This window comes from Colletotrichum fioriniae (assembly GCF_027942845.1).
Source record: "Colletotrichum fioriniae strain IMI 355084 chromosome Unknown scaffold_9, whole genome shotgun sequence".
NCBI lineage: Eukaryota > Fungi > Ascomycota > Sordariomycetes > Glomerellales > Glomerellaceae > Colletotrichum > Colletotrichum fioriniae.
In genome coordinates, this window is record NW_027076845.1 from 492041 (window position 1) to 519645 (window position 27605).

A 27605-nucleotide genomic window follows, 5' to 3' on the forward strand; every position below is an offset into this window, starting at 1 on the left:
CATTTGGGAAGAGGCAAGGGATGCGGCGAGGTTTATCACTGTTTCTACCTTGGCAGGGACGAACAAAACTTTGATGGCGAGAGACCAAATACCCGACACCCGCCGCAGCTCTGTTAAATAGTGACCGGCTTGATTTATTATGCTTCCCGGTGCACATCAGCCTTAGGTTCCCTCCATGCCCTGTCTGGAATCAGTGGTCCCTTGATTGTCCCGTCCTGGACTCGACTCGACGCGCGAGAAAGCGACTGGAACCAGTCCGTCTTGCCGCCTTCTGCCTTGGCTCCAAGTGGGCTTAACTGGAGACTGGAGACGGTGTTGGAACCATGAGCAAAACTCCTCCTCTCTACTATCCAACTTGTCAATTTTCCATTACCCGAGGTGGACGGAGAAAAGAGTCGAGAGAGTAAAGCCAAATGAAAAGGCAACCAGTTCCTCGTCTCACTGCGTGGTAGGCACTTTCCATGGCTGGGTACGTACCTCACCTGAGCAGAAGTAGCCGAAATGCGCGAGCCAGCCGCCAGACTACCTGCCTTTGGTCAAAGGTACTTCTGCCTGTGTGTGTCTGATAGCGTAGCCACAAGTATCCCACATCGGAGATTCTTAACCAACGTAACCTTCCATCTTCCCCATCTCGTCTCTTCCGCCGCCTGTCGTCCCCCATCCACTTTGGCTGCTTCCATTTCCGCTCCCACACGCGCACTCGTTCGCACGCACGCACGCACGCTACCAAAGTCACCAAAGTACACGCCCATACGCCCACCTCAGTCAGTCCCGTCACCCACACCCACCTCAAATCATCAGGTTCATTCATTCCCCTTGGCTTCATTGCCCGCGTCCGGGACTCCAAAGTCACAGTGTGTCCACCACCAAGCTGCCCTCGTCCTGTCTTGTCCTTTCGTGCTCGTCCCTCCGGTTGTCGATTCTCCACAATTGGTCGCCTCCTCCCGTCAGGGCCCTCCACTTGCTCACCTCACCAACTGCTCCCCACGGACCAAGAGTGAAGCGGCCGGTCATCCCTCGGAACTTCGTCACTTTTTTTTTTTTGGACCATAACGTCCAGTCCATCCACCGTGGGCGCTCTAGAGTCTGCACAGCGACCAGCGGGCTTGTTTTTTTCCCAGCTCTCTCCCCATCATTATCATCATCAGCAGTCAACCCTGCCGCTATTGTTGATTTTCCTCCGACTTTCTTGCTTCTTCCATCATTCCTAACAAGAACCTCATACTCTCCACAAACCAAAAAAACTCGCGTCGCGTCATAGCATCTTCGATGTAGCAAAAAAGGGTTTCCAACGGATACAGCACAGAACAGTACACGCATACGCCTACCGCAGTACCTACCATACCCGTACCGTCCGTCCTGTCATCAAACGAATCCTCGACGACCCCCGTCCACCTCGTACGCTGTACCCGTACCAGCCACACTTTGCGCACGACTCGGGAAATCTAGGCCGGAGACCCTGTGGTCCCTCTTCAAGGTTGGCTAGCGGTATCCGTACCGCAGCAGCAACAAGCCGCCCGTGGCAGAGCCCAGAGGCAAAGACCGCAAAAGCTGTTTTACCCACTCACGTCGTCAATCTACAGCCCACTCCCAGACACCACCAGTCCACCACTGGCACCAGCAACCAGGATTCAAGGGCCGCGCACAGCACACAGCGCACACTCTTTACTGAGGGAACGCTGAAAGCCGACAACACTGGGCTTGCACTCTGTTTTCCCTCGCTCACTCCCTCTGTTTTTCACGCTCTCTCTCTCCTCCTTCCCAGGGCTGGATCGATCACGGATACCTTGGGACTAACCCCGAACTCCACTGTTTGGATTTGGGAACCCTCCACCCTCCATCATCCCCCTCTTCCCCCCAAAAACCAAAGTACAGCCGGGCACGTATTCAGTACAGTACAGACAGTACTACGTACCCAGCAGCACTACCAGCACCCACCTCAGCGCTCAGCGCCCAGCACACCGGCACAGCGAAGGCCTGCGAAACCACCTTCCTTCCGCCTTCCCTCCATCATCGAACCTTCCTTCCTCGCCCTCACCCTCCGCCCTCGCTCTACTTCTCTGTCTCCAAAGGTGATTTTCTCGACACCGGCAAGACAAGAGGAAAATCATGTCGACTCCCACAACGGCCACAGCGACATTGCCTCCTCACTCGCATTACCATCATCCCCATTATCCCTATTCACATCAGCCGTACCAGGCCTCTACTGCCACCGGCTCTTCGTACCGACAGCCAGCGAACCCAATCCTCTCTACTTCCTCATCCACAGCGACGACGAGATTGCCCCCAGCATACGCCAACTCGTCGAGCATCGCCTATTCTGCCACTTCTACTGCGAGCCACGCCGGTCCAAATGGCCTAGGCCCTTCAGCCTCGTCAGCCAGTTCGAGGACCATTCACGACGTCTCGAGTCCCGACGCGAACTACTCGCTCACCAACTCCACCATGCCTGCCACCAGCTCACTCTCCCAGTCATCTCAGTCCGCTCGCAAGCGAAGACGATCAAAGGAGCCTGACTGGAACAAATTTTACAAAAACGGCCTGCCCAAGGAAATCATCGTCATCGATGATACCCCAGAGCCAGAGCAGGGCAAAGCCGTCGGCAACGGCGTAAGGGTCGTCTCCAACGGTAACGGCAGCGTGAACGGCGCCACCACAAATGGTACCAGCAGCCGACCTGTTCCCAAGAAGAGGAAAAGAGACGACGAGCCTCAGCCCTACGATCCCGTCTATCACAACAAGTACGCCGGTTCTCACACCACCACTCCTCATCACAACGGCACCCCCAGCGGATCGACCATATCAACCGACCGCACTACAAACTCCGCCATCCATACCACCGCTGCCACGTCCCTCTCTTCAAATGGACACGAGTACTACGATGCTCAGCCTGGTCAGAAGCGAAAGAGGACCCGCCAACAAATTGCTCAAGAAGCAAAGAAGAGAGAGGTGGAAGGCCTCGGCGACCCATTCCTCACCTACAAGCCGCCTCCTTACCCTCCCAAGAAAGCGCCCGACGTTCACGTTCGGTTGGTCCAGGATGTAAGTATCACCGTCTCGTCGTAAAACATCTTTTAAATTCATTTGCTAATGTTTTTCCCAGCAGGGTTACAACAAGAATGCCAAAGTCGACGATGATGATGGGCACTACATTGTTGTTCCTGACGCCGACCTTACGGATAAGTGTATGTTGAGCACACTCATTTCATCAAACATAAGTCGCTAATCTTCAATGCAGACCAGATGGTGAAGCTACTCGGGCAAGGGACATTTGGCAAAGTCGTCCAGGCTCGAGACCGTAAGAGGAACAAGTCCGTTGCCATCAAGATTATCCGATCTGTGCAGAAATATCGAGATGCCTCGCGAATAGAACTCCGAGTTCTCGCAACACTCAAGGCCAACGATGACGAAAACCGCAATCGCTGTATCCACCTCAGGGACTGTTTCGACTACCGCGGCCACATTTGCATCGTCATGGACCTTCTTGGCCAAAGCGTCTTTGATTTCCTCAAAAGCAACAGCTTCGTCCCCTTCCCCAACAGCCAGATTCAGAGCTTTGCTCGACAGCTCTTCACCAGCGTTGCCTGTAAGTCTACCATTATCTTCCCAACTTGGTCTTCTACTAATAGACTGCAGTCTTGCACGATCTCAACCTCATCCACACCGATTTGAAGCCTGAGAACATTCTTTTGTGCGACAGCGCCTACCAGACCTTTACCTACAACCGAAAGATACCCTCTTCGTCTACGACCGTCAATCGACAGGCCAATCAGCGCAGAGTCCTACTCGACACAGAAATCCGCTTGATTGATTTCGGTAGTGCTACTTTCCAGGACGAATACCACAGCTCCGTTGTCAGCACTCGTCACTACCGAGCGCCAGAAATCATTTTGGGACTTGGGTGGTCATTCCCCTGCGACATTTGGAGCATAGGATGCATATTAGTCGAATTTTTCACCGGCGATGCCTTGTTCCAAACACACGACAACCTCGAGCACCTCGCAATGATGGAGATGGTTGTCGGGCAAAGGATAGACTCCAGCCTCGTTCAAGCTGTAAACAAGATGGCTACTAGAAGTGGTGGAAATCCTGCCTCGAAGTGAGTGATTGATGGCCCAGTTGAGGAAGGGAATTGCTGACTGATGCCTGTGCAGATACTTCAAGCGCTTGAAACTTGACTATCCTACTCCCGAGACAACACGAGCGTCCAAGAGATTCGTCAAGGCTATGAGACGATTGGAGGTATGCAAACTAGGCTCTCAGGATTGTAAAATATGGCCCACTCATGATTTGTAGGACATCATCCCGTCGAACTCGACCTACTTCAAGAACTTCCTGGATCTCCTTCGGAAGATCTTTGTCTACGATCCCCAACACCGCATTACAGCGAAGCAGGCATTGCAACATCCTTGGTTCAAGGAACCAGCGACACCGGACGATGGTACAGAAGCGGCCAAGATCCGTCTGGAGCGAATGAGACAGGAGCAGGATCACCGATACCACGCATGATTCCTAGCTTACGAAGCTGTTTTCAAACCCTTACGTCTATAACGAACAAAGTCGAGCATGATATGGGAGTTGGGCCGTTTGATATCTGGTCTGTACGATGGGGGCCGACGGAATTGGAAGGGCATGGCGCTCGTGCAACTTGATTTTTTTTCCGACATGGGCCTCATCAAAGGTCAGCCATGTTCTGCCCTTTAATAGCAGAAGGCTTGATGGCATGTGGGGGGTTTTTTTTGGGTTGTGTTTCGCGGGATAAGGGTCAAACTCGCGCAGCAACACGAGACAGTAGCACGAACGATCAAGCCACGCCCTGGACAGCGTTGCTAGTAGAGACGTTTCGATGAGAGAGAGATGTCGTGCCTTGTCGCCAGGCTCAATAGAGCGATTCTCATGACCGCCGCAAGCCTCCTCGGCTTGCCAACCACTTCTTCAGTCTTCTGGAGTGACCACTGATCGATGCTTTCAATTTTTTATATTTTTCGAAACCACGACTGATTTGAGTAGAATGTTGCAACATCACAGGATCTAGGAACTTGACTATCTACAGCAAAACCGTCTGGTAAGTCGTTCCCAGCATGGAAGCCGCTTTGATTGAGTATGTCGCTTACATCAGCTCCTTTTCAGTTTTAGGTTCGATTAAATGTTGCGTCTGTTTCCATCGCTACTCACGAGTCACGAATGGATGGTTGCCGCCACGCGAATCGAGCCAACGCTGGGGACTTCTCCACACGTGATCAACTGCAGGTGCGGCAATAATTCCTAACCTTCCGTTGTCCGTGGTTTCATTGGTCGGAATCGATGCAGATGTGACCGTAGCCGCGGCCTGGACCATTTTGCCCTTCTTTCTCAGATTGGCGAACGACGGCGACAACCCCACGTAAAAGGAGAACCTACGCACTTGTTCTACGATTCAGACTTGAGGGAGATTTTAACAAAGCTGGACAATGTCTCTCTCTTTGTTTGTCACAGCCCAACGCTGCTCTCCCGCGCCAAAGTTACCTATGTCTTTTGCATTGTGTCGCCTAAACCCAAAGGATCACCTTGTTGTCCTTGGTCAAGCAAGTCATGGTTCAAAGGCATTGTCAACTTCGAGATTCTTCGGTATCGATGTAGCTATTCCATCGTCGGCGGGTATAGAAAGACTGCCCGCTGCTGCTCTCGGATTGCTTTTAGCGAACAGTAAACAGCAAACAGCCTCAAGATTAGCGATATCTATATCAAAACTTCTACAGATTCACCCGCAGATTTCACATCAGCTTATCACTATGTCCAGCCCGTATCAAAGTATACACGATTTAACAAATGGATCGGTGAGGAAGTTGGTCCGATACCTTTACCTCCCGGTGGAGCACAGCATTGCGAAACCCCCAAAAAGTTGGCTCAAGGAGCAAGAGGAAACGATGAAACAACTGCCCGCGGCTTGTCTCCGTCCACGAAGCAAGATCAACGTAGTCAGCGTTGTTACTCGCGGTCTAATGAAGATTAGCGAGAAGTACAACTTTTCGTTCACACCGCCGGCCGCAGTCCTCTGCCCAAGCCATCGTGGCCTGAATCCTTGGACAATTCACGCCCTTTTTGCACTGGTTCTGAAAGAGATCACTGTGGAAACAGCCAGCTTACGACATGACCGACAACGCGATAGAGGTCCGGAATTCACACCGTTAATACACGAATACGTACATCGTCTAGATGGCATACATGCCTTGTGGATGGATACGTATAACTTTGAACTCCTCTATGGTCGCCAGCCAAAAGTGCTAAGCCATGTCAACTCACGTTGTGAGGCGTGCATCTTGTCAGCACTCGGATCTCGTCCCTCCTTCCTTGGCGACCTTCGTGCTAATCTCATCGCCCGGACGAAGAAAACATCGCCATGCCTGCAAAGGGTCGTGGACGCATGGATCAACGAGTTCCCTGAGGCTGTGCAAAGAGAAGTCTTCAAGAGAAGCGCAAACTTGGCGGAGGAAATTCGGGCCATGCTCAAAGATGTCAAGGCAGCGCGACACCAGAGACGCGAAGCGAAATTGCACCAAAAGAAAGCCAGGACCTTGGAGAGAACCAACAGTGATACTAGGAAGACCTCTGGACGCGATACTCCGCGATCAACTCCGGGCGAGTCGTCGACCGCGAGTGGACGACCTTCCACGGCAATGAGCGAGGACCCGTTTGCTGACCTAGATGACGAAGACCCCGACACTGATAACCGGCCGTGGCAAGATGCGGTCGGGGACTATTACGAGCGGCTGGCCCGCCAGAACGGAAACGAGGGTGCTTTCGTTCGATCCTCCCTACACCCGGCCTTTGGCGGCCCGGCGCCTCAACCCGATGCCCAATTCCGTCGAGACTTTGGCACAGGAAAAGAGGTGGATCGGAAAGAACAAAGGGCTCTTTGGGATGACGTTGTTGCTAATAGTCCCGCTAGGAGTGAACAGCGTTTACGCGCATCCGACTTTCCCCCGTCGATGATCCAAGACGATGCCCGACGACGTGATCGGTTTCGACATGTAGACTCCGCGGAATCTGAGCCGAGGACGCCTCGACCTGCTACACCTCCCGCCGCTACTCTCGCACCGCCGTTCCATGGGTACGGCACCGCAGCGCCGAGCAGCTCGTCATATACGGACGCTAGCGTGTATTCGAACAGCGAGCCGGCCCGGCCTCACCCCACGACCGAATCGCTCGCTTCCATCGTCACAGCCTGGCCTGAAGTCACGTCTCGCTCGTCTTCCGCCCGTAGACCCCGTGGACCCCGTCCGGGCGGGCTGGTAAGTACTTCCTCCCCCGCACCCCAGAATAACAATGTCGTGACACAGGACCGCCGTCGCGCCACAGATTCGAAATTTACTCCCCCTTATGGGTTCGAGATGTCCCCCACAGAAGCGGCATGGTATCTAGTCGAGGAGGAGAGGGTAGCTCGTCTGGAGGAGATGGGACGTATCGGCCGCCCGAGTTTCAAGGACCACGTTGACTCTGGAGCGGCTGCTGCTGCATCGGAGGCCGGATCACAGTACGAGACTGGGTTCAGAACACCGACGGCGGGCTCCACGCAAGCTGGGACTTGGGCTTCGTCGTCTCGTGATCGGCCTGTGAGAGAGGTGTCGCCCCTGGGTTATGGTGATGATGACGAGGGGCGCAGCGTCGCGACCGTGGAGGGACGGCCGCCTTTGAGTGAGGCGTCGACGATTTATCCTGATGACTCGTATAGTTTTGCTAATTTCCGGCGGCGGTGATGTGGATGAGGTAGGTAGGCGTTTGGTTTAGTTCATAGACTTTTTGCAAACATGGTTTTTTTGTTCAATGGATTCCCATTCTTAGAACAGTTGAAAGCGTAATACATGGCTCGTTCAACACATAATCGCCAGCTCCAAAAGCAAGGCGCGAGAATCACGAACTCGAGAAGTGGACACACGATTTTGATGAACAAGATTTTGAGCTATCTACCGTTGCAGTATTAAAGGTAGCAAGCAAACCAAAGAGATAGAAAAGAAAAAGGCAAAACAAGACCGACACTTGCACATTCTGGGGCTTCCATCTCCGTCCTCTCTCTTCTCTCCTTCATAACCACTCCCTGGCCGAGATGATTCCAATATCCATGGCTATACCCATAGTAACCGTTCACTGCGAGACGATAAATCTCGTGTCCCTGGGACTAGTAAGGTATGGTTCATGGTCGCCAAGTCGCAATTGTATCTGCCCATTTCCGCCGGCACGTCTTCCATGAGATCCTATTGATCCTCCGAAAACATGACTGTCGAAAAAAGCCTGGTGAGAAGAAGAGACCTGTGTTGATCAAGGCATAAAGAAGGTGTGTGTACTCTAACATCCAATTAGGGAAAGGGGTTTTGATGGACGAAGATTGTGAAACAAGACTGGAAGAAAAAGAGCAAACGAGAGGAGCCAGTCAAGAGTTTCTCGGACGCGCGGGGTAATGTGCGAATTGCTGTCAGATGCCGATATGAAGCTGCGATGTGAAGCTGCTAGTTCGGATCGTCGTTGCAAGGCCACGAGACGTCGGTGTCCGAGGCTCTCTTCTTGACTTCGAAACGGGTTGTGTGATAGGGGAAATTCGGGAATTCTTCTTCGCAATCTGTTGAGTTTTGCTCTGCTTCGGTGACTGGTTCCGTCTGTTGCAAATGTCAGCCCAAAGTGTTCTCGTAGAACAAGTTGCTCTTGAATACTTACCTCCAAGCGTGCCATTGTCGATCGAAACAATCGATATCGGGTCTGCGTTCGATCGTGACTAATCTGGTAGAGGCCTCCGATACTTGAGCGCATGAGGCCAAGGTTTCACCTTGCTCAGCAATGCTTAGGCTCCAAAGACGTCGTCGCTGTCATGGCTCCTATCGCCATGATGCTGATCCTTAGGAGCATCGGGGGACTTGGCTCTTCGAGCACCAGGAGAGTGGCGCTTTCCAGGATAGTCGTAGGAGCACTCAGAGTCGTCTGCCACGTAGAATGTTTTGCACGGGATCTTGTTCGCCCAGTGCTGCCAGACTATCTGGTCATACCAATCGGCGCCGTGGGGTTGCTTCACCTTGTAAACCTGGTTCAGACGACCGGCCTTTTCGAACTGGAAAGACGACATGAAGTCGTCCATCCACTTGAGACCCTGTCCGCCCTCGCTCTGGGCCATCGTGTGTACAACAACACCTAGCAAAGCTCATTAGCTGTTAATCTGATATACCTTTCACGTTCGACTACTTACGGTGAATATCCCGGAAGTCGGGCTTGTAGAACGCGTCCTCTCCAGCTTTCGGATCAGCCCACTGGCACTCGACAAAGCCGTGGTACAAGATGGAAACTTGACTGAGGAGCTGATGAAGAAGGGCACTTCCGATCCGACCACGTCGATGCTCAGGATGAACAAAGATTGTAGCCTTGACAGTCGGCGTCGCGTTGCCGGTGAGTCCTCCAATACCTGTCTCGTACGGACGGAGGTAGGCGAATCCGTAGACAGTAGTCTCAGGGGATGGTACCTTTGCAGGCTGAGACTGCATCCACTTCATGTACTGCCGGTAAGCATCGCGAGACGGCCAGTTGCCGGGGTCGGTCAAGTCAGTCGTCTTGGTAGTCGCAACGATGAATGGAAGCTTTTGTCTTTTGCACTCGATCATGATGTACTCGAACCGCTCAACAGACACCGGGTAGGTATCTGTCACCAGGTGATCTTTACCGACAGCCAGGTTGTACATCTCGGCACAAGCTTCGGCATCGGAAGGCTGGGCAGGACGAAGGACGCAGTCTGCAAGACGACTGTTTTCGTCCAAGGTATGCGCCACTGCGGTTCTCATCTTCGTGGGAGTCGCAGCATCTCTCTTGTAGTCACGATCCCGAAGAATGGCCATTTTGTGGTGGGCTCGCTCCTCCTGCTGCAAGCGTTGACGAATGGCGATGTTCTTTCGAACCATGATCTCGCGATTAACGATCAGGTTACTGGTCCATTCGCGACGACGTTGAATCATCTCGGGTGTCATGTCCTTCTCATCCTCAATATTAGCTTTTGTGGGCGGCTGCTCGATGCGATCGATGAGCTTTCCAGTGTCGGTGCTGACATCGTGGTGGTGGTGATCCTGATTCTCGTCGAGGAAGGAAGTGACGAGCGGGCCATCCAGAGTATAAAGCCAAGTTAGAAAAGATGGAGTGCCAGTGGCTTTCATCTCGGACTGAGCGACTTTGTTGAGATCCTCTCTGTCGCGGGCCGATGAAGCTCTGCCATTATTGCTCACATCCCAAGACGAGTGGCTTTTCTTCGACTTGGTAGTGACGCCCATTCTCTCCGGAAGATTCTCTAGAGCCATGGGTGTCAAGGGCGCCGACTTCTTCAGTGTTCCTGAAAGAGAAACGCGCGAGCTAGCATCATCTGTCGAGGACGCGGTATCCGACTCCGCGTAGTAGCTAGTAGTCGTGGCTGGCTCCTGGCTTTCGGTAGCTGGGCCTTCGATCTTGGGCTCGACCTTTGCCCCAGCCTTGACCTTGGCCTTGGTCTTGGCGAGTCTCTTGTGAGGAGGAATGTAGTCGCTCGGCATCGGACTGGTAGAGGCCATCGTATCGTCCTCGTCGTCGTCGGCGTCGGATTGGATCTTCAAACGTTGAGCAGCAATCTTTGCCTCTCTCTGCTTTCGAGTTCGCTCAAAACTTCTTGCAACGTAGGCTCGGCGCTCGGCGAGGTAGTCGTAATCAGCGTTCTCTAGCCCAGCATTGTAAATATCTCCACCGAAGGCTCTGCGGGTGTTGAACTCGAAAGAAATCCGCCGAGCTTCAGGGCTGGAAGTGGGGTCGTTCAAGAAGGCAGGAGGTGTCAGCCTTCTCTGGGGGACCGGAAGATTCATGGCCCATCGAATAGAAGTCGATCTTTTGATCGGCTGTGTGGGCTTCGTATACGGGTTGCTGGAGGAAAGAGCCGCCACCGGTACCTTCCCATTGGCGCTGCTCACAACCATGGCCGGGCTGGGAGGAGAGAATGTGAACCGAGCTGAGCCAGCCTCCTTGGGATACAAGCCGACGGACGACCAAGGATAAGGACTGTCCAATCTGGAAATACCTTCGCCACGATGCTCTTCATCGTGACTATACTGGCTCTTGTTGTCATCAGCTTGCTTCTCATTGATGACAGGTTCTTTAGAGAACTTGAGGCAGAGGCGCTCTCCACGGCTTCCTTCTTCATGGATGGACTGGTTCTCTTTGTTGCCAGTTTGGTTCTTCAAGATGATAGACTCTGCGGGGTTTGACGTGGTGATATCGATACGTTCGAATTTTTCGCGCTTGTTTTCACCATGACGAGACTGGGTTTTGTGTTCACCAATTTGCTCCTCATTGGTGACAGGTTCTTTGTGGACCGAAATGCTGAGATCGAGGTCTTCGCGGTGATCTTTCTCATCATGGCTCAACGGGGTCGCATTCTTACCAGATGGCTTCGCTGGGATGAAAGGCTTTGCGAAAGCTGAGAGTTTGAGACCGGGTGATTTGCCACGATTCTTTCCAACATGGCTGAACTGTATTACGCTTCCGCCAGTCTTCTTGTCTGGGGTAATGACCCCCTTTGAGTCTGGCATCTTGCAATCGGTGCTTGTTTTGACCAAACACAATGAGGCTTGTAGCTGGCTGAACAATGGGGATTAGCAAACTAATCACATTGTGTTTTCTTGTGAATTATTTCCACAGTAAATCAATCTACTCACCTAGTTATTGGTTATGGCAGTGTTGATGTAGAAGCGCAGACACCTCGAAGAGTTTCTGAACGAGGATATGTGGCGAGAGCGCGTCGGATCTGAACCAAGACGACCTGAAGCAAAGGTGAATTTTCTGGTGTCGGCTTGTAAAGATGAAGCAATAGCGGGAAAGTAAGCTGGCTCCTTGGTATTGGTGAAAGGTTCCAGAATCACTTCTGCCAATGAAGAGGATGGACAGTTTGGAGGAAGTGAGAAGCTTTCGGTGCAGCGGTTTGAGAGAGAAAAGGTAGGACTGGGTCAGAGATACTTCGGAGGGAGAAAGTGAAGTAGGTGGGGTGCGCGGTAGGAAATGTTTCGAAGGTGAGATTTCTAGGCAAGTCAGAGGAAGGTACAGCGATGCACCGGTTCGGGGTAGGAACGGCCTTCTCCTGGAAGCTCCTTCCCTTTTCCCACTCCATTCTGGACAGACGCGTTTGAACACCCCATTATCATTAAAAGAAATCGGACTCAAGAGACGCTTGAAAACCTGTACCCTTGAACGCGATCCTGCTCATTATAACGTGAGGCAATTGATGATTGATTCTACCTACTCAGTACTGGACCAACAGGGCCAATTTTTTGTCCATGAGACTTCGAGCTCCTCTCATATATATATTAGATTCCTTGCATCATAAATAGACTATTGTTACATCATAGATCATCGTTGTGGCGTGGTGAAAAATACGCAGCATGTGCATTTGGCGATGCAAGTAGTCGATATACTCGGTGTGCTCGGTAAGCTCCACCAGTAATTGCTTCACCGAGCCCAGACCGAGACTGCGGGGTCACGTGTGGTCAATCGATCCATTCAGGCAGCGCCGACGAACCTCTGTCCACTGCACCAGCTCTCATACATGACAAGAAATATGCCGTGATGTGCATTCACCAAACCTTGAGATACTCGAGAAAGAAAACTGTAGTCGATGCACGCCAAGGATAGCATCCCCGTCCCTTCTTCGCCATGTTGTCCATCCTGAGAAAAGCACGTCTCAAAGACAAGGAGATGCGAATCCTGATGTTGTCAGTCTCAGCCACCCACACACTAGCCGATTCCTAGCTCACTGATGATATTTACAGAGGTCTAGATAATGCTGGAAAGACTACAATTGTCAAGAAGATCATGGGCGAAGACGTTAATACAGTAAGCCCGACATTGGGCTTCATCATCAAGACTATAGACTACGACGGGTTCGTTTTGAAATCTCTTCAATCCGTCATCATGCATGTGTGCTAACCGTACATAAGATATAAGCTGAACATTTGTACGTCTTCCGGCTGGTGATGAGTTTTATTGGCGGCAAGTCTGACCAGGATAGGGGACGTGGGCGGGCAAAAGACCCTACGCTCGTACTGGCGGAATTACTTTGAAAAGACAGATGCGTTGATCTGGGTCGTCGATGCCACAGACCGACTGAGGATCGAGGACTGTAGAGAGGAGCTCCACGGCTTGCTGCAAGAAGAGGTTTGTGCTCACAACAACAACGACGATGACACGTGTGAAAGTGGATGCGACCAGGTCGGGGTGCTAACTTTTGATTGACAGCGATTGTCTGGAGCAAGTTTGCTGGTGTTTGCCAACAAGACCGACGTCAACGGATGCATGGACGAGCAGGAAATTCTTCAAGTTGGTGCTCCGTGACAACAACATCTTGAACCGTTACTAGGGAGAATCGAGCTGACGTATTTTATCCAGGGCCTGCAATTGGAGGCCATCAGAACACATCGCTGGCACGTCCTGCGGTGCAGTGCCATGACAGGCAGCAACCTCAAGGAAGGCCTTGCTTGGGTGGTGGACGACGCAAAGAAGAGGCTGTTCCTGTACTAGAAGCAAGTGGGGAGTCAGGCATCCATTTGGTGGTTGATAGCTTTCTTGCCAGGTCACCACTATGACAGTGCGGCTCCTCTCGCTCTCGAGGCTCCGCGAACCATTCGAGGATGTCCTGGTCATGTTTGCTCAGCTAGTTTCCGGGCGCGCCGTTGGGAAACTGGGATGGCTAGGAGAAGGGCGGACGGGCAAAAGGCGGCCGGGTCAAAAGGGGGCATGATGAAGCGTGTCAGAGTGTTCTGGAAGGGCGGCCCCAGGAAAGGTCGGATCCGAGTGGTTCTGTGGCGGCTCGGGAGTCAGGATCGACGTTGTGTAAGGGAGTGACAAGTAAATGGGATACCCAGCGTCGAGAAGTGCGAACCCACGTTTTTGAATAGGAGATCACCACTATCCGTGTTAATAGCATGGCAATATATTCTCTGAGGCTGAGGATGACTGATGCAATGCGTCTACTGTATCCGTATATGCGTGGATGGGGCTCGATTGGTGTGTGGTGCGTGGTGATGTGTGGCCCATTGCGTGAGTACCTTTCTGCTTAAAATCGGGTCGCTGATTGGCCCGAAGATGCCCGAAAAGAAGAAATACGAAATGAGGGGACACTGACGTTAAGCCGCTATCCGTCAACGTCAGCACCACGTTAGATTATCTGTGATATTCCAGTCTTCGGAGCGCCTTGTAGTATGTGCGCGGTGTCTTTTGTCCGGGCTGAACTACCTAAGGCAGTCGGGCTTGGAAGGGAATTGGATTCATTACAGCAGAGTGAGCAGAGAGATTGCAACCGTTGGAGTTGAATACCAGGCCATCCCTCCGGAAATCATGGTTTGAAACGATGTGATTGAAACGCCCCCATCGGGCCAGTAAGGGCGCTTGAACGTCGAAATTTGGTGCAAGGGATCTCAGGTACGAAATATCCGTAAATCCATTGTGAGACAGGGGTTGACGGTGTGGAGAAGCGAGTGGCCAATGCACGTACCTTACCTAGGTACTTGTACGCAACACCACACCTCAGCTACGGTACGTACCCTTGTTGTTTTGGTTCCACTTTCTTTGTGTACATTCAGGCCCTGCAAGTAAGGTAAGGTATTCGCACCTCGATATCTTGTTCGTCTTCATCTTCTCAGGCAGACCAAGTCATATGGCCGCATTGGGGAAGCTTAGCTGAGCTGAGTTGAAACCTTTTGAGCAGCTTGCTGGAATCATGTGAGACATTGGCGCAGAACTTCAACTTGAAGCCCCGCGTATGTGGTAGAAGTTGAGGTGAATGTTGCACAGTTGCACTTTAGAGTCTGTAGGCATATCGAAAGAAATCACTTCAAGAGACCAGCCCAGTCACCCAGCGCCCAGTGCTACCTGACGTGCAGGCTGCTATTGTTGGGGGGGGCCTGTTCACCTGCCCAATTGGCAAGGGCAAAGAAGAAAAAGAGGCAAGCCCAGGCTGCCCAGCTTGGACGCGGGATGCAACTGTTCGCATCAGCACGCAGTAAGCATCCGCAAGGAACCTTCGCAGAAACCTGCTTGCCTTCACATAGGTAGGGTCATTTGTGTTTACTTTCGACCCTGCAATACCTTACTTCAGTCACCAGTAGTAAACACCATTGTCCTCTTTGCATCCCATCCAGACAGAAAGCAGGCCGCGTTCAGAGCTTCCTACTTGCTTACGCCGGCTGCATTTTCCAGGATTGTGGTCCATGCTTCTTAGCCTCAGCCGCCGCCGCCATCACCGCCGCACCAGGGTACCACACGCATTCGACAAGTTTCCAGTACACAACCTACCTTATGGTGAGGTACGAAAGGCAATTCTTCCATCCAAACAACAAAGTCGCCAGAGAGACCAGAGACCCGACTCCATTTTGTCTCCATCCACAACGCACGCCTGCCCATCCGTACCTAACCGTGGGCTACGCTACCCTTGCCTTACGTCTGTGAGGCTGCTCCGCTCTCGCCTTGGCCCAAGTACCTTGCTTTGGCGCCATTTCCCTAGCGGCACCCATCCAAAAGGTGACGAACCAGAGGTACCTTGCACTGCGTCCTGCGTACCTTGCCTGACGGAGTACACTGCCGCACACCTACCTTACCTTATCCCATCCCATCCTATCCTATCCTATCCTGTCCTGTCCTTATCCCGCCACGGACGGACCAGACACCAAAGACGAGACCGACTGAGGGAGGGAAAAAAATAGACAACATATCCTTCTCCAACAAAGACCTCACTACCTTACCCGTTCGCCTTGCCACGACATACGTCCTAACCGGGGGGATTCCTGCGCATACAGAACCACCTGTTTCCATTCCTCCCCCACCCGCAACCGTGTCATGACTCTGTCCTCCGCCTCAACATGTCGGAACAAACAATGGACGACGTCTCCAAGTTTTTGCAAGATGTCAAGGAGATGAATGCTCGCCGAACCGAAGAAGACGACGCCCGTCAACGCGAACTCGACGAAAAGATACAGCAGGAGAAGAGAGAACGACAAGCTCGTCGCGCCGGTACGTCTATGTCTACCTCTACACATCTTGCCGTCTTTCTCCTTGCTTCCCCCTCCTCCCACGCTTTGCCTTGCCTTGCCTTACTACTGCTTGTCTCTCCTCCCCTCACTCGCTGCATCATCTACCTACCACCGTGTCTGCCCTATTCAACAAGCTTTCTTTTCCCGACTCGGCCAAGGCACAAATCCTACTTTGCAGCTTGCCGTGTGCCATTCGCCTGCTCGTGCTCGTGCCGTGCTATGTTCAGGTTCAGGTTGCCCTTGGCCCAAGAGCTGAGCTACTGACGGGACGGCCGCCGCACTGGGCGAGCCGCGGGCGACGCCTCAACGCCTTGACTCCCACCCCCAATAACCACCACACACACGGCCTTCGTCCATTGTTTTTTCGCCTGTGACCCAAAGGGAAATCATCGACGCTCACTTTTCCTCTGCAATTGGCACTGTTCTTCTCTCCCATCACGTTGCGCGACTGTGTTTTTCAACAAGAAGAAAATCTTTTGGATCGCATTCTCTGACAACATTTGACAGAACGCGCTCGATCCATTTCCCCTCAGAAATCATCCCCGGCCAACACCCCACCTCCCTCCTCTCGAGGTAACACACACACGACGAAGCTTTCCGATGACCTAAGACTGTCTTCCCCCGGTCTCGAACACACAGGCAGCCCTCGCCCTCTCTCACGAGGCATTGCAGCTCCCGAAACCATGGACAGCTTCTCAACCTCTCCAACAAAGGAGAACGATTCCCCCTTTGACGCCGAAAGCAAGCGATCGAGCGTGACATCCCCTACCGGCGGCGTACAAGGAGCGCGGCCGCTGTCGTGGCAGAGACGTCCCAACTCTCAGCATTCGGATCGATCCAAGAGCCGTCCCTTGTCCGTCGTTGCCGCCGAGAACGCGACCAGGACCTCGCAGAACCCAACTCCCGACCCCTCCTCCGCAACCGAGCAGACCTTCTCTAGGGACCAAATCTCTCAATCACTTGGTTCCAAAGACCCCGCGTGGTTCCGCCAAACGGCCGATCGTGCCAGCGTCGGCTCGGCTGCAAATCGCAAGAGTCAGGTTGAGGATACCGATACCAACGACATGTCCTCAATGCGCGCCCATCAGCTCCCCGGCATGAGCCGCAGCTCTTCGACAGACTTGTCTGCCGAGCAGTCTAGCCCGACGAAAGAAACCCGACTGGGCTCTCCGCTGTCACTCAGCAGCTCCCAGAGACTCGACCCCCCTGCCGAGATCTCCGAGAATGACCCCACAGCGCTGCGCCGAAAGTCAATCATAGGATCCGGTCGCTCATCACCCACGCGACCTGTCTCTCCTACCAAGGGCATGGGCGGTTTCGTCCAAAGCGCAATGATGAAGAGGTCAGACAGCGTCAAGAGATGGAGTGTAACCTCTCCCCCTGGCCTTGTCCGCGCCGATTCAGCTGCTTCAAGCCGGCCTGAGTCTCGCTCCCGTCCGCAGAGCATGTATATGCGGGACGGAGCTGCTACGCCTACAGGGTCATCTCACTCTCGGTCTCTGTCCCGCCCCGCATCTCGCCCTACTTCTCGTCATAGCAATCAGGAACAACAAGACGAGATCGAGACTACACCAAAAGCGCCTGTAGCAGCACCTCCTCCCGAAGCCAAGCCCGACGTCAAGCCCGACGTCAAGCTCGATACCAAGCTCGATAACAAGGAGGAGGACAATAAGGATGTGACACCGCCATCAAGCCCTTCAAAGACTATGGATTCTAGAAGATGGAGCCCGACGAAGGCAAGCTGGCTGGAAACCGCACTGAACAAGCCAGAGTCCCCGAAACCTAAGCCTCCGCCGGTATCAAATCAGCCAGCTTGGATGGTGGAGCTCAACAAAGCAAAGGCTCACAAGGCTGCCAACCCCAGTGCCGACCTAGGCCGAAGCGGCTCAGTATCATCGCAAAAGCACGAAGTCAATGTCGGCGGGCTGATGCGTTCATCACCTATGGGAAGCCATGTGTCCAAGCCCTCTGTAAGTGGCCTCAAGGGTATATATGCGCCGCCAGTACAAACCCACAAGACCGGCGGCAGCATCAGCAGCCCAAGCTTCCGTACCAGCACAATCAAAAGCCCGGCAGGCGAGGACAAACTGGAAGGAGATGCTCTGCCCGTGGATATTCCAAAGCGCTCCTCGGTCACTGACAGCCCTTCTGTGGCTAAAGTCAAGCCTGAAACCCCTCCCAAGAAGGATTTCCGCTCTGGCCTGAAGTCCAGAAACGTCTCTGGCGATGCTGCTTCTTCCAAAGAGCCCGCCAACGAGTTGCAGAATGTTTTTGGCAACTTGCGACGGACAAAGACGCAGAATTACGTGGCGCCAGATGAGCTAAAGAGCAATATTTCGCGCGGCAAAGCGGCCTTGAACATCACCGGCGGACCGAAGCCCAGCGAGCGCAAGGATGAGTTCAAGGATGCGATTTTGAAGAAAAAGCAGGACTTCCAGGCTGCTCAATCGCAAGGCAAAGGCGTGGTTAGAACCAAGTCCAATGCATCTGAGAATCCTGTCCCAGAAGCTCTGCTGAAAAGACATGCGTTGAGCAAGTCGATTTCGGGCAGATCAGATGCTACCTCACCCTCCGCTATCGAGCACCGAAAGTCTGTGAGCGAGAGGCCCAAGTCATCGTACAGGGACGATTCCAATGAGTCGGTGGCTTCGCTCAGATCGCCTTCTGTCAAATCACCCTCTGCCAGGTCGCCATCGCTCAAATCGCCTTCTATCAAGTCGCCAGTAGAACCCGGACCTACGGCTGAGGTTCAGAAGGAGAGCATTGCTCCCGGCCGGCTTCAAGGACGTGCCGCTGCCGGTGGCCTAGCGGGCCGCTTCAATCCTGCACTCGCAGGGCTTTTGGCTCGTGGCCCCCCTCCCATGGCTACCAACGGAGGACGAGATGCCGAGAAGTCGGAAGAATCCAGCGGGGCGCCCGCCGAACCTACGGCTCCAGGACCTCAGCTTACACACATGACTAAGGGTCGTGCTCGTGGACCGAGAAGAAAGGCGCCGTCTTCCAAGGCTCCTCCGGCAGCTGCACCAAGCGCAGAAGTGGCAAGCCAACCTAATCCCAGCCCGAGTGCCCTCTCACCGGCGAAGGAGGAGCCGCCTGTAATTGGAGAAGTTGTCAAGAGCCCCGCAAAGGAGGCTCCAATGTCCATCCAAGCCCAGGTCGCTGCTCAAGCAGCTGCTAAGAACAGGCCCGCACCTCTCAAGCCTTTTGGGACCGCTGCTGAGGTTCCCGCTGAGAAGCCTGCGGAAAAGTCTCCAGAGAAGCCTATTCTTCCGGCTAAGGAGGAAGATCCTGTTTCAAAGCGCAGGTCCCGGTCTCCTACGATGAAGCTCCAGGCCTCCCCGATCAAGCCCGTCGAGGAGAAACCCAGCGAACCCGCCTCTCAGCCCACCTCACCTAAGAAGCTGGACATGAAGCGCATGTCTAGATTCTTCGAAGAGAACAACCAGTCGAGCCCAAAGCCTGAAAGCCCCAAAAGGGAGAGCCCAAAGATGGAAAGCCCCCCCAAGATGAGCAGCCCCCCCAAGATGGTCAGCCCGACAAAGGAGAGCCCCAAGGTGGAGAGTCCCAAGATTACCAGCCCTAGGATGGAGAGTCCCAAGGTTGCCAGTCCCAAGATCATCAGTCCCAAGGTTGCGAGCCCGAAGAGAGAAAGCCCAGCTTCGTCGCCAAGCATCAAGCCCAAGCCCGTTTTCGATAAGCCCTTCAGCCCGCCACCCCAAAAGTCGGAGGAAGCTAGACCGAAGCCAGTATTTGAGAAGCCTCCGAGCCCTGTACTTCAGAGAAGCGAGGATGTCTCTCCTGTCAAGACTTTCGGGCGGCCTCTTCCCGAGCCTAAGCCGAGTTCTCCTGCAAAGCCTTTCTCGGACAAGGTTGAGGAAGCTCCTGCGCCCATCAGGACTTTTGGACGCCCGCTGCCCGAACCAACTCCCAGATCACCGACACGGTCTCCCGTTCGGTCACCGCCGCCCAACGAGCAATTCGATAGCCCTCACGTAGCGCCTCTCAGAACCTTCGGCCGACCTCTGTCCAGGCCTAGTTCACCTCAAAAGTCAAATGACAGGGTTGACAGCGAGCCTGTGGTGTCCGTCAAGAACGCTGCATCGATGTTCGGCGGCGCTGTGGTACGGTCGCCACCTCTGGAGGCCAAGTCGCGATTTGAGAGCCCCGTGTCTCCAGTCCAGAGGACTGATACTCCCACGAGGATCTCTACAAGGCCCCTGCCTATCCCACCGAAGCCTTCCTCGCCTACACCAGTCGCATCTCCTGTTCGATCCCCCACGAAGTCAAGCTCAGAGGTCTCCAGTCTATTGGATGACTTTTTTGGCACGCCGCGGCCACAGAGGGAGTACCGCCTTGACACCACTGAAGTGTTGATGAACAAGCCCCGGGTGCGCGACATCCAAAGCCAGGGTACAAGGCTGTTCCAAATCACTGGAGACGGAAAGAAGATGCCTGTACAATCACATAACGAGCGTATCTTGTTCGAGCGGGAAATGTACATCTGTGCTCACACATTTTCCAACGAGGCTGGCTGGAAGGAGACGGAGGTGTATTTCTGGGCTGGTGACGAGGTACCGGCAGCAACTGTGGAAGATACGACTCTTTTTGTCAACCGAGAGGCTCGTTCGCTCGGCGGCAAGCTCGTCAAGATGCGCCAGGGCAGAGAAACTCCCGAGTTCATCATGGCGCTTGGAGGTATGATCATCACCCGTCGCGGTACCAACACCAAGTACGACTCCTTGGCACCAAGCATGCTGTGTGGTCGCCGGACGCTTGGCCAGGTTGTATTTGACGAGGTCGACTTCTCATCTGCAAGCCTCTGCTCTGGGTTCCCTTTCTTGATTACGCAGTCAGGAATGTGCTATCTCTGGAAGGGCAAGGGCAGTGATGTGGATGAGCTGAGTTGCGCCCGTCTCATTGGTATGGACTTGAGCTTGATGGGCGAGCTCCTAGAAATCGAGGACGGCAGCGAGCCGGATAGCTTCTGGGCCATCTTCAATGACGGCACGAAGCCGCACTCTGCAGACCACTGGCGTTTGAAGTCCAACTACGACAAGTACTGCCAAAGACTCTTCCGCTCGGACGCGTCTGCGGCAAAGCAGGTAAGCTCGACGTTGTTTTTGGTCTTCAGCTCACCGCTAATCATGACAACCACAGGTCACTGAAATCAGCCCGTTCACTCAGGCTGACCTGGACCCTTCCTCCATCTACGTACTAGATGCATTCTTTGAAATGTACATCATTGTCGGTAGGACGGCGCAGAGCGAGTACAGCTCCTTCCGCAACGCTCTTGACTTTGCGCAGGAGTATGCCATTCTGGCTAGTGGCATGGAAGATCGGCCCTTTATCCCCATCTCGACGGTCGTGTTGGAGGGTATCCCCAAAGACCTGAAGAGTGTGTTCCGCAAGTGGCGAGACGAGTCTAGTCCGACCATCATGCCCCAAAAGGCGGCGTCCGGTCTGAAGCGCGGACGATCTCTGCGCGTCGTTCCCCTCACCCACGCGCTCCAGGCTCTTAGTGAGTAAGCATCTTCGCGAAGTGCAGTTGAAGCGGGTTCAGTTGGCGGGAGGCGCGAAAGGAGTTTCATAACCAAGAAAGGGGGGCGGCGGCGGGTTTGATGCGATTTTATACCAGATACCCGGATGCTTGGGGAGGTTCAGGAGATGGAGAGAAGTGTACATGAATTATTGTCGCATTTACAAAGGAGAAGGGGAAAGGGAATGGCGAAGGGCGTTTTCTAACTGCAAAAAGAAAGGAGGTTTTGGGTCGGCTGACTGTTTGACCATATATGGCGAGGCGATTCAGGCAACAAACAGTAGCAGCAGCAAGTGGCCATGCACCACGACCATCTTCTTGGTATCGTGGAAACGAATACCAAACTATTCAAAACATGTGACAGTTTTGTGTTTCCATTGTATTTGCAGAGTTTTGCTTTACTCGTGGACGTACCCGTCGATATGTCTCACTCCAGTGGTCACGAAGAGCGATTGTCATGGACGGACGGACGAACGAACGACAATGAAGTAGATGCCAAACGGAAGTGTTTGATTAAAGGTGAACAATGGAAGAATGACCCAAAACTCAACGCCGATGAACTATGGACGAAGACCACACACAACCCCTAGTCCAAAATCCGCTCAGCACCCGCTCCTATCTGAAGTGCCGTGTAGTTGATGTTCTGACTTTGGGTATATTTTGAGAGTCTTTTTTACACTTTTTGTTTTTTTGTGCAACTAACATCTTCTATTGCTTCGTACACAGCAAGCTCCTCTACCCCACCAACCAACCCGCCCAGGTTCAAACGGCCTCGTCGCTTCATGACTCATCCTCTGTATCGGTATTCGTCTCGCTCGTGTCGTCCTGGACGTCGTCGTCCGTACCACTCTCCTCGTCCGAGTCATCATCATCTTTCCTGCGGGGCTTAGTGGCGCCCGGTACGCTGCCGCCCTTGAGGGCTTGCATCTGGCCGGCTATCGAGTCTGGTGAATACTGTTAGTATATGGACGATTCCTTTTCGGCTTGGGGTAAGAGAGGGGAGTACTAACCTTCATCGGGCTCACTGATATCATCCTCGGCAACCATTGCTGCCGCCTTGTTTGCCTCCTCCACAACGAGCGTAACCTCCATCTTGGTATCGAAGCCAACGTAGCTGTCGCACACGACGTGCATAACGAATGTGTAATGACCAGCCTGGGGAGGAGCGGCGAATTGGGCCTTGAGGGTTTGCATGTTGAAGGTGGGCTTGCCGTCGTCGCCAAAGATGGGCTGATCGAACTGGGTGAAGGTGAAGGGGGGAACAGCCATCTTACCCTGCTTGGAGTCGGTCAAGAAAACGTACCACTTGGGGGCGTGATCGCGGGCGAAGTAAGGAGCGTGGGCGAGAGGAGGCAGAATAGGCTTGTCGTCAACAGGGATAGGCTTGCCGTCGGGACCCTTAATAGTCTTCTTCTTGCGGCCAAGGTAGGCCTCAAGGTCGTCTTCGGCGGGGTCAATGTCTTCCAGGTCCAGCTCGTTGACCTCGGGCACATTTTCGCTGCCAGGGGGGATAATGCGGCCCTTGACGACAAGGGTAACCAGAGAGGAGGGGATGATGAATCGCTCGCCGGTAACCTTGAAGAAGGCCTTGGCAACGCGGAGCTGGGGCAGTTGTTGAGCGACATTAACGGCAGACTTGTACTGGGCCTCAGTAAGGAGGTTGTTGCGGACCACCAGGTTTCTGCGAAGCTCGTCGGGCAGATCCATAAACTGCTGAAGGGAAATGTGAACCTTGGAGTCGCCTCCCTCGACCTGGCGAACAATGTCCTGGGTAAAGTGAGGGAGCTGAAGGAGAGGAGAGGCCTTGGGCGGGAGAGCCTGGATGAGGTGCTGGCTGGTAGAGTATGCGGCTAGAATGGGACCAGTGTTACCGTACGCTTGGGCGATGGCAGAGAAGGATCGGGTGAGGGCGTGGGCGATGGGAGCAACTTCGTACTTTGCGCTATCGAGGGCGGCGTCCTCGAGCTCGACGCGACCGAGGTAAGATCTCAGGAGAGCCAATGCCTTGCGGCGCACCCCGCTGTCGAGGTCCTCGAGAGCTTGCTTGTCCTTTTGAGAGACACCAGCCTGTTCGGCGTTGGCCTGAAGCTTGGACTCGAGCTTGGAGAGGCCAGACTCGGCCTTGTCACCCTTAAGAACAGTATCGAACTCCTTGCCACTGCTGAGGGCGGTAACGACACCACCCTCGTCAACGTTCTCGTCGTATGCGCGGAAGAGGTTGTTGGCGCTCTCAAGAAGCACGCCATCCTTGGACATGCGCTGAGTGCCGTACCACCAAGAGCCGACCAGGTAAGGCAGGAGGACACCGAGGAGGAGTGTATAGGCGAGGACAACGAACTTGCCGTTGCCGTCAGAGATGATGAACTGGGGGAGCGCAATACCGATGCTGAAGCTCTGCTTTCCGTCGGGGTGGCCATACTGGATGTAGTTGTTGCGGATCTCCTCGTCGGTGAGCGCTTGGTAGGCCTTTGAAATCTCGACGTAGGCGTTGTTAAGGGACTCGATGGTCTCGTTCTTGGCCGGGTCGGGCTTGACCTTGTCGGGGTGCAGCCTCCTTGAAAGCTGCTTGTAAACCTTCTTGATTGTCTTCTCGTCGGCAGACTAGACGCAGCAGCGTGTCAGTACTATTTGGATGAGGTGTGGAAAATGGGGGACAGAAGCGGGCAGCCGGCGAGGCGGAGTGATCAACATACGTCAGAGATACCGAGAATATCATACGGGTTCCAGATCTTTTGTGTGACGCTCTGTGTGTGGATGATGAGGTAGATCATGCCGGCCATGACGGCGAGGCCGATGAGGACGGCAATGACGCGCACGATGCGGCGCTGCTTCTTCTCGTGCGCCTTGCGCTGCTTGTCGATTAGGTCGACATGCTCGGGCTTGAAGTCGCTCTGGATGCGCGGGGCCTTGGCTTCAATGTCCTTGGAGGGGAAGACGAGGGTGTAGCCGAGCGGCAAGGTGATGATGCTGGTGATGGCGAGGATGAAGAAGGGGTAGAATTGCGCCTCGGCGTCGTACGAGTAGTCGGAACTCATCTTGACGGGTGCAGCGACGAGCTCTGGAGCTCTAGACTGTCGGTGTCGGGTTGCTGTGTATGTTGTGTGTTGAAGAGGTGGTCAGTCGTGAAGTCGAGATCCAAGTCCGAGTAGGAGGTCTTGCGCGCGGATCCGGACACGTCGCTGAACAGCTATGCAGCCCAGTAAAAAAAAGGTCTTAAAGAGCGGGAGTGTGTCGCGCACGGCAGTTTACACTTGAAGAAGAGTAGACAAGACCAAGAAGGGTTATGAAAAGGAAAAGAAGAACAAGTCAGAGACCGTCAAGGAATGGTGTCTACCTCCGTTCGCTGGTTGCTTCTTCCAGGTCGAGGTCGAGGACTTGGTTCGGGGTATGAAGTGGCCGCAATCTGCTGGCTTTGGCCAAGTCACTTTCTTTTGACAATCGTGGCCTCGAAATAAACTGGTGCTTGTGCCTGCGCTGGTGGCTGCTTCTGCGGTGGTAGTTTCCGGAAGAGCGGGCAGGGGTTTGCCAGTGGGTCCCTTGGTGACAAAGGTACTTAGAGCCCTGGAGTTCCTTAACGCAGCACCTAACCTTAGGTAAGGTGAGGTAGGTAGAACACCCTGGGGGAGGTCACTGTGTCCTGTCCTCGCTGGCTACGTGCGCTGTGTGAACGGCAAGGTCCAATCAGACCCAATCACTACCTACCGCGGTACACAATACAACAGCGGGCCGTCAGTGCACGCCCTGAAGGGACCCCACAGCTTGCTCCAACCTTACAAACCTTGTCCGCCTCCTCCTTCCGCCGCTCACTCGTGCGACTGCTCCAGCGCAAGTGCTTCTGGGTTCCTTCTGATTCTGACACGGGGAAACGGCAAATGGAATATCTGTCCTTCCCCAAATTGGACCTCTTTTACCCTCCGCCGGTCGGTTTGAGCCTTCTGTTTTCCCCTCAGTGTCTTATTTAGCTTTTGGAGGTCTCCACCCTTCTTGCCGTACCGTACCGTGCTTACCTAATTCCCGTATAACCGTTCCTCGGCGTCGCTAGTCCGAATCAGCGACGGTAAAACGGCCGGCCTGCAGACGATTGCCTGCTAGCTTCATAACGCTACCTTGCCATGTTAATATTCGAACGGGAGGAGATGGAATCGTCATGAGAGGATAAACTAAGAATGGATAGCGAATGTTATGGGTAGCCGAGGAAGAACAGATTCCATCGACGCCTCCTAATACAACATCGCGGTCGACGATACAGAAATGAAAGCACTTTATTGGTGTTTTCGCAACGTTCAATCCATGCTGCTATCATAATCCCGCGCCCTGCCCATCCGCTACGTACAAACAGCAATTCTATTTTTTCTAAACACCCTTGTTTTAAAGCCCAGAAGAGGCATGCCTCAAGTCAGTGTTGATGATCAGGTCATCTTTGCCTCTGAGATGCATGACAATGGTGAGCCCTTCGACTCCCGGTTCGTAGTCATCATCCTGGCTGACGTTGACGCCCACGTCCACGTGCCCAGGCGTGTCGCGTCGTTCTCGAGAAACGATTTCCGCCTTCAACTCCCGCACCTCCGCTGTCAAATTGAGATATCTCTCCTTCCAAGAGCATGTATGGTTCGGTGGCATGATTGGTAGCGGACTGAATACCTCGACCTTGTTGTCAAGAGATCGAGATAATCGCTCCACGGGCTCCGCGCTGTTGTTGGCACTGGCTTCCTCGACTTTGAATGTTTCCGAAGTAGAGTGATTAGCCTCCAAAGTTCGGGAGACTTGGCTCACGGTCTTGGATTCAATCTTGACCGTTGTCGAGTTCCTTGAGCTCGACCTCTGAGAGATCGATTTCTTCATCTCTTCAAGGCGCTTATGTCTCATTGCGTAAGCCTGGTCCTCCTGCGCGACTTGGTCCGTAATGTCAACCTCATGCAGAGAGGCTGTGACAGCATTTGACGCACTGCTTCTCCCGTGGGCGGGAACATGCGGTGATGGCGAGTCATCGCCACACGAGACGCAACTGTCTGCCCGCTTGCGATCGATGTGATGTGTGTTGTGTCCCTCAGCAGACTCGGCTTCTGCCGCTGCAACTTTTCGAAGCTGAGATCTCCATGACTCAACGTCAGCAGCCTTCTGTTCCTGAGCTTGCTGCGATATGTTCTCCTCTTTATGCACACGACGCAACGGTCTCTTCAGCCACGGAAGTGGCTCCTTTTCCACTTCATGGTTTACCTCTTTGTGAACCTTCTTCAACTTTGGCCATTGAATAGACGCTCCGCCTGTTGGGGAACTGAGCTGCTCAAATTGCCCCTGGATCAGGTGGCCACTGCTCTTGGCACTCTCGGAAGAAATCGCAGATGCTGGACTGATCGTCTCCGCGGCAGAATCTCGTCTACTAGGCGTCTTCATCTGGGGAGAACTCTTGGTCTCCATTGTGGTCAGTCTGCTCGTCGTGCGATTTGACATCTGAGTAGGGCTCTTCAGCCATGATGGAGAACGAGAGAGGCGTCCCCCAGCAAGAACAGACAGCGACTCTGAGCCCTTCTTCTTGACTGGATCTACGTCAAGAGACTGTGCCCTCTCTAGGCCATGGACGTCCTAGGCCCTGGCGCGCTCGCTGCTTTCGGCCATCGCCGCATCGAAGCTGATTAACTTCTCGCGGTTGGCGTCAAGACCTTCGGCTCGGGACTGCGTCTGCTGTCCAGAGGGAGGATTGTGTTGAGAGTTCTGTTTGCTCGCTGAGAATCCCGCGGAACCAGTAGCCAGGTGCTCCATGATGTGCTGTGCACGCCTGAGATCCTCAGCATGATGGTACATTTGGTCAATCTTGTTCTGGACGGGATCCTCCAGCGGAAGATGTGGTCGCAGCTGCTCCGAGTCGTCCATGTTTGCTGAGCTTTGCTGCCCGACAATGCATGCAATACTGTGGCGACCAGAATGATGTCCGGCATGGATGGCATTGCACCTTGGATTCCCGTAATCTCCGTGTGTCTCTGCAGGATTCAAGTCCGTTTGCCTAGGAACACAATCTGAGAGCC

At 53.7% G+C, this 27605-nt stretch overlaps 8 protein-coding genes across 8 annotated transcripts; 4 read left to right on the forward strand and 4 right to left on the reverse strand.

Moving 5' to 3' along the window:
* Positions 1 to 2445: 2445 nt before the first annotated feature.
* On the forward strand, positions 2446 to 4509 carry LKH1 (serine threonine protein kinase CMGC group; the record flags this gene model as incomplete). Its single annotated transcript, XM_053194498.2, has 6 exons — positions 2446 to 3042; positions 3104 to 3185; positions 3239 to 3586; positions 3637 to 4099; positions 4155 to 4242; positions 4297 to 4509. 6 exons carry the CDS (start codon positions 2446 to 2448, stop codon positions 4507 to 4509), a joined length of 1791 nt encoding a protein of 596 aa, XP_053047994.1.
* A 1706-nt stretch (positions 4510 to 6215) lies between these two features.
* On the forward strand, positions 6216 to 7736 carry N0V96_007608 (uncharacterized protein; the record flags this gene model as incomplete). The annotated part of the gene is made up of 1 exon (XM_065758079.1): positions 6216 to 7736. The coding sequence occupies one exon, from the start codon at positions 6216 to 6218 to the stop codon at positions 7734 to 7736; it is 1521 nt and encodes a 506-aa protein (XP_065613221.1).
* A 1076-nt stretch (positions 7737 to 8812) lies between these two features.
* Positions 8813 to 11558, reverse strand: N0V96_007609 (uncharacterized protein; the record flags this gene model as incomplete). The annotated part of the gene is made up of 2 exons (XM_053194500.2): positions 8813 to 9156; positions 9212 to 11558. 2 exons carry the CDS (start codon positions 11556 to 11558, stop codon positions 8813 to 8815), a joined length of 2691 nt encoding a protein of 896 aa, XP_053047996.2.
* Positions 11559 to 12675: 1117 nt separating this feature from the next.
* ARL2 (ADP-ribosylation factor-like protein 2) lies at positions 12676 to 13539 on the forward strand (the record flags this gene model as incomplete). The annotated part of the gene is made up of 6 exons (XM_065758080.1): positions 12676 to 12734; positions 12792 to 12902; positions 12960 to 12976; positions 13031 to 13176; positions 13258 to 13338; positions 13408 to 13539. The coding sequence occupies 6 exons, from the start codon at positions 12676 to 12678 to the stop codon at positions 13537 to 13539; spliced, it is 546 nt and encodes a 181-aa protein (XP_065613222.1).
* A 2351-nt stretch (positions 13540 to 15890) lies between these two features.
* N0V96_007611 (uncharacterized protein) lies at positions 15891 to 21572 on the forward strand (the record flags this gene model as incomplete). The annotated part of the gene is made up of 3 exons (XM_065758081.1): positions 15891 to 16026; positions 16554 to 21148; positions 21204 to 21572. 3 exons carry the CDS (start codon positions 15891 to 15893, stop codon positions 21570 to 21572), a joined length of 5100 nt encoding a protein of 1699 aa, XP_065613223.1.
* A 790-nt stretch (positions 21573 to 22362) lies between these two features.
* Positions 22363 to 24617, reverse strand: SEC63 (secretory subunit; the record flags this gene model as incomplete). The annotated part of the gene is made up of 3 exons (XM_053194503.1): positions 22363 to 22526; positions 22593 to 24183; positions 24276 to 24617. 3 exons carry the CDS (start codon positions 24615 to 24617, stop codon positions 22363 to 22365), a joined length of 2097 nt encoding a protein of 698 aa, XP_053047999.1.
* A 1333-nt stretch (positions 24618 to 25950) lies between these two features.
* Positions 25951 to 27000, reverse strand: N0V96_007613 (uncharacterized protein; the record flags this gene model as incomplete). The annotated part of the gene is made up of 1 exon (XM_053194504.2): positions 25951 to 27000. The coding sequence occupies one exon, from the start codon at positions 26998 to 27000 to the stop codon at positions 25951 to 25953; it is 1050 nt and encodes a 349-aa protein (XP_053048000.2).
* Positions 27001 to 27165: 165 nt separating this feature from the next.
* Positions 27166 to 27453, reverse strand: N0V96_007614 (uncharacterized protein; the record flags this gene model as incomplete). Its single annotated transcript, XM_065758082.1, has 1 exon — positions 27166 to 27453. One exon carries the CDS (start codon positions 27451 to 27453, stop codon positions 27166 to 27168), a length of 288 nt encoding a protein of 95 aa, XP_065613224.1.
* Positions 27454 to 27605: the final 152 nt, after the last annotated feature.